The 6,000-nt window shown below is 43.4% G+C and overlaps 1 protein-coding gene across 1 annotated transcript; it reads left to right on the forward strand.

Moving 5' to 3' along the window:
• Positions 1 to 120: 120 nt before the first annotated feature.
• emilin3a (elastin microfibril interfacer 3a) lies at positions 121 to 4,222 on the forward strand. Its single transcript, XM_080468766.1, has 4 exons — positions 121 to 552; positions 681 to 800; positions 885 to 1,387; positions 1,816 to 4,222. Exons 1-4 carry the CDS (start codon positions 401 to 403, stop codon positions 3,756 to 3,758), a joined length of 2,718 nt encoding a protein of 905 aa, XP_080324892.1. The 5' UTR covers positions 121 to 400; the 3' UTR covers positions 3,759 to 4,222.
• The last annotated feature ends 1,778 nt before the right edge of the window (positions 4,223 to 6,000 follow it).

Raw genomic sequence — 6,000 nt, forward strand, 5'->3', positions numbered from 1 at the left:
GAGGGCTCATTTCTCTCCTCCGGTGTCACTCTGGTGTTACTTTGAGGAGACTGAGTGGGAGGAGATATGCAGATGAGGTCGGTGGGGCCCTATTAGTGGCGTCTGTAGTCCCCCAAACTCACAGTGGACTGTTGTCAGTTGAACAGAGTCCACCACACCCACAGCCAGCACCGGGGGCAACACTCAACAAGGTGACATTCTGCTTTACAGCACAACCACGCTCAAGACATTTTTTGAGTTGATGTGGTTGGAGATATTTTGACAGAACTAGTTGCAGTGGAATATTTAGAGCAGAGCTTGCCTTTGATGGAGGAATATTTTTTTTGCTGCGATTTAATTGTGACCTCGGGGTGAAGACTCTTTCATCTAACCTTTTTACTTAACAGAAGGATATTCAAAGATGCATTTTGCCATGGCTGTGAGTACTTTTACAGTGATGACTTTATTTCTATCACTGGTTGAAACCAAGTTCTACAGACCGGCTCAGTTTCAACCATATAAAACTGGGCTTTCTCCACACCATGATCAAGGAAATCCCACCAGTCGACACAAGTAAGTTCTCTCTCTCTCTCTCTCTCTCTCTCTCTCTCTCTCTCTCTAATTCAGCTTTAGCAAGCAATGATATTTATTTGTCACGCTTTTATTCTCTCATTTCCCCCCCCCCCCATCTGTTCTGAAAGGAACCACTGTGCATATGTCGTTGAGAAGACCGTGTCTTTCACCATGCAGGATGGGGCGGCGCCGTATGTAAAAGCTGAGTACAACAAGTGCTCCTGGGGTCAGAAATGTCCCACTCTTCTGTGAGTGAACAGCCGATTTTTGAGACAATATCAATGACAATATAAAACACTTCAGCATATGTTTCTGACTTCATGTTCCCTCAGGTATCGTCTGATGTACAAGCCAATGTTCAAGGTGGCACATAAAACTGTCACCGAGCTGGAATGGCGTTGTTGTCCTGGGTATTCTGGTTACGGCTGTATGAAGGGGCATCCTGTTTACCAACACCAAATGAGGATGATGCCGCCATTCAAGGGTCCACCAATGAAAGGACCAAGTTACAAAGGTCCCATGTTCAAGGGCCCACCTATTAACACAGATGTGAAAGCCAACCCATGGAGTCAGGCTAAAGGACCTCCCACCGGCAGCTTTAACTCCTACCCCATGCGCCACTTCGGGATTCCGAGGTCCTCCCCCTATCCAGACCCCTCCTTCGAATCTTATCCATCTGAACCAGAGCCAATGCCAGAACCAATGCCAGAGCAGCATCACACGGATGATGGCCAAGAACATGAACATGAGCACATCCAAGGACCTGAGGAGATTCTCCCAGAGGAAATCCCTCCTCCTCCCCCTGGTGGTGAACAACCCCATGAAGCGATCATGCGTGGGTTCAAATTTTAAATTCTAACATTAACTCTTTCTTCCCCACTAAGAAGTAGAAATAAAGGTACAATATATTGTATTATATATATACATTGTATATTATATATATATTGTACATTATATATACATTGAATTACCTCCACTCTTGTTGAATGTGTGGTTACGGCGAGTCACTGCTGGATTCAGTCTGCTCTCTGTCCGGCTCTAAGAGCTTTGGCAGTTTGCTGTTAGCTTGTAATTACCAGCAGCTCTGTCATATTTCCCATTCACTGGTGGATAAACCTGCTTCTTCCTATTCTCATATTGAACTAAGCACAGACTAAATGTCACAGTGTGTTTAAAAAAAAAAAGTGTAGCACATCATGATTCATTAGTATTCTGGTTTCCTTTTTTTGTCTTTTCTGTAACACCTCCTCTTTCGTTCCTCAGGCCCGGCTCTTGACAGTGAGACAGAGGAGCGAATGTACCAAATAGAAGAGGATGTGCGGCGTCTAAGCCAGGGGCTTGAGACTCTGAGAGGAACTGTGAATGGACTGGAGGAGAGTTTGCGAGCGTCTCTAAGAGAAGACGCCAACAGGATGCTGTCAGCTCTGCTAAACGCTGCCCCAGGTCCTCTTCCTGCTCCAGCTTTGGCGTCAAATCCCTCCACTGTAGGGTTTGTGGAAATTCCTGGGGGAGACCCTGACAAAGAGGGTCTAGATGGTAGACATGTCTTCCCAGACCTCACAGGACTGAATGGGCGGGTGGAGGAGCTCAGGACAGAGCTGCAAGCTAAGACAGCGGAGCTACATGAACTCAAAGCCACAGTGAAGGGACACGATGGAGCGCTGATGAAGATCTCCAGAGCAGAAATTGTGTCGGACTCCACAGGCAATCTGGAGGGAGACGTGGAGAAGCTAATTGATGCCAAACTAAGCGACGTCAGGAAAGAGATTCTTGGTAGGCTCGAGAAACACGTTGAAGGTACAGAGAGCAGGTGTGAAGAGAAAGCTGGTGACGAGCGGCGTCGTTGCCAGAGGGAACAAAGTGAGCAGCAGGAAGAGATAGAAGATGCTCTGGATAAGAGAACGACAAACTTGAGAGAGGAGTTGAGAGGTTTTAAATCAGAGATTGATGGTGTAAAGGCTGTGGAAAGCTGCTGTGGGAGGATGAGTGGACTTGTTGAAAGGGTGCAGCAGCTGGAAACATCAGTGGCAGGCTTCAACCAGTCCCAGGGGCACCTGAGGGTGGAGCTGGGTGGACACAAAGACCACATAGAGGGAATATTGGAGGGCCGTCTGGCTTATATTGAAGCCAAGCTCAATGTGACTGTACAGGGTAAGAGTCATGACTGTCGAAAGAGTGACGGTGTCCCAGACAGAGCTAAGACAGGACCGGCCCTGGAGGTCAGGCTGGAGGGCAAGTTGAAGGCTCTGGAGGGCCGTTTACTAACAGCTTTAGAAGAGCTGGGTAACGCCACGGCCCCCGCCCTGCTGGAGGGTCACGCTGTCCCCACTCTGGAGACAGAGCTTGAATCTCTCCGAGGGAGATTAGAGATGGATGTGGATCGAGTGCAAAAGCACCTCAGCAACCTCGAGGTTCTCTGCACCTCTTCTTGCTCCTCAAGCCAAACGTCTGCCGTGCAGGGAGACTCTGCAGCAACAAGTGACGACCTGGCAGCGGAGCAGGATATGAAGAAGGTTCTGGACATGCAACAAGTCCATTTAAATAGTCTCAACAACACACTGCAGAACATTGTAAAGAAAATGACCCTCAAGCACCAACAGGAACGAGCAAAAAAAGAATCTCCAATTGAAGGGGAGCTGACAATCATCCAGATAAATATGCGATCAGTCAACAGAACTGTGAAGGGCCTCCAGGACTCACTTGGGGCTGTGGTTCACCAGGTGGGACAAGCCAATAGCTCCTGGCACGAGCGAGAGGCTCGACTGGCTCAGCAAATAAAGGGTGTTGTCCAGCTGGTTGGACATCAGGCTTCCATGCTCGGTGCAGGTGAGCGCAGACTGACCCGACTCAAGGGAGAGCTGCAGGAGATGAGGAGGCGTCTGGCTGAGGAGGTTCGGGGGTGCCGCAGCACTGCCATGGTGGTGAAAAAAGAGGTGACTGAGGTCGGAGGCCGTGTCGCCAGCGTGGAGGACCAGTGTAAGGGCCTGAACTACTTGGCAGAGGACCTCGAAAGAATCCGAGACGAGCTGGAGAGACAATCGAATGGCCTCCTGCTGCAGGTCAATGGGACTCTGTCCAGCCACGCTCAGCAGCTGTCGGAGCTGAAAGGCGAACTCAGGAACTGCAGCTCCAAGGTAGAGCCAACGCAACAGAGTTTAGAGATAAAGACAGAGGAAAGGCGAGGGGACACCTTCACTTTGAATTAGTTCAGTTTATTAGGACCATCAATTATAAACATGACCATAGAAAAGAGAGGAAACATTCTGCAGGCCCGATGGAGTTCCACTAAAACATTTTGATATTTGTATTTGCAAACATGTTGAACCTGCACTGAAATAAAGTTGGCTTTTGTTAACTGACAATATTCAACAACAACAATAAAGGCAGCTAATTCTGATAGCATTTACAAGCTTAAAATGGAGATCATGAAGGTGCGCCGGTGAACTGGTTAACAATTGTAAGGGAGTAAATGAGAAAAGGAAAAATAACTAACTGCACCCGTGTAACTGTACTGTCTCTAAAAGGTGGATTTGGACATTTATCAGTGTTTACATTTTTTGTATTTCTTTTTATGGCTATATCTTTAATGTTATATGTTTTTTTTAATATAAAACTCCAACTTTTGAGACTTAGTTTTTTCTACTTGTACTTCTGAATAAATGTGACAATATCTAATCGTGATGTTTCTTCAAGGTGTTTTCAAAATCCACAGAACACATTTCTTTATAACTATTGTTTCTTGATTACATGCATTTCAGAAAACAACTTTAAAAAGCATAAATATATGCAAATAGAAACCAAAGAAGACAAGATTATTGCATTCAAGTATGTGTAGTGTACCAGTATTAATAGTCCTCAGTTTTAACATGAATATTGATTATAACATGATTCATGAAATGATTACCATAATAACAGTACACTCACTCAAAGTAATGTACAATAATACGTAGGCAGATACTGATGGCAATAAAGCCAGAGGCTGTTGAGAACAACAGTTTTCTAGCATTTTGGAATAAACTGAAGTATATTGCAGTGGTTATTACAAAATTCTCGAATTCTACTTTTTTCCAATCGAAATGTAATATGTTGCTTTTGTAATAATCATAACCAAACAATGTAATCAATAATAAAATTGATATAGATAATAATGTTTATTTAATTCACTCTTGCATGAATTCTATTGCTTTAACTCAAATTGATAGTCTGTCAGCATACTAATAATATGAATGAGCCAAAACTACATCAGACATCACTGTTTTTTTCATTTTACCATAATGTCGTGATCAACAACACTGTGCATGTGGATGTCAATTAATTTTTTTTCTAATATTCAGGCAATTCATTATAAAATGCAGCAGATTAGTAAAAACATCTTATGTCATTAATTAATGAAGTGGATGTATTCAATTTGGTCCAGTTGTTATTTAATGACTTGCTATTATGTAAAGTGAAGTCAGTAAATGTAAAAATCCCTGTCCTCTCTGATCAAGAGTAAAGCGGCTTGAAATCATATTGTCTATCACTGTAGAGCTTCACAAAATGAACTACATTGCATTGCTTGGAGAGCTTTATGCCATATGGATTCTAAGATCTCTACTATATTTAGAAAGAATCTTTGTATTCGCTTTTTTGGGGGGGCATTTTTAAATTTTAGCGAGCCTTTGACATATTTTATTTATGTGAATTTGAGGAGAAAAGTTATAGGCCTCGTGCTAGAAAGTGAATTTAATAAGCAGATCACTTGTACACAGGAAATAAATAGAGCTGGTAGATGTCAGTATAATTGAACACCTTTTCAAGTTTCTATGAGCAGAAAAAATAAAATACTTTTAAGATCTCTATGATAATACAGAACATGAAGTTTAAGCTCGACTTTTATTACTATCAATATTTTAGAAAGTTCTTGTACTTCATAAATGCAAGGTAGTAGCACAACCACAAGAGGGCAGTAGAGAAACATTAAAAATGGTCAACTTTAAAGACATTGATGTGGGCTAAAATATGCCAATTGAGTCTTACAAAAAAAAAGTCCAGAGTGCTGCTGGAAGAAGACACATTTGTTTTCACTCACTACCAATGTGGTCTGAAGAAAAGACAAAGAAAGACAGCAGTGGAGCACTTCACTACATGTAATTTCTCTCTGCAGGCTGCAAATCCACTAAAGTGAACCCAGTTTGCTCAACTCTCATTGGACGATACAGTTGGACCAGAGGTGACCTTGCTGATAACCCACCCTGTTAGCTCCTGTTCCCTTATCGGACAAACAACCATTAAAATGACAGCTATGTGGGAGATGAGCCCACTGCTGTGTGAAAACGTTTCAGCCCGAGACATGTGGTGAATAATAACAAGGGAAATGCCAGGCAGGAAAAGGAGGGCAGACAGAGGAGATAGACGGTAGATTTATGTAGGTTTGAGGAGGTGAGGGATGCAGCAATTTCAACATGC

The sequence above is a fragment of the Lipophrys pholis genome (assembly GCF_963383615.2).
Source record: "Lipophrys pholis genome assembly, chromosome: 8".
NCBI lineage: Eukaryota > Metazoa > Chordata > Actinopteri > Blenniiformes > Blenniidae > Lipophrys > Lipophrys pholis.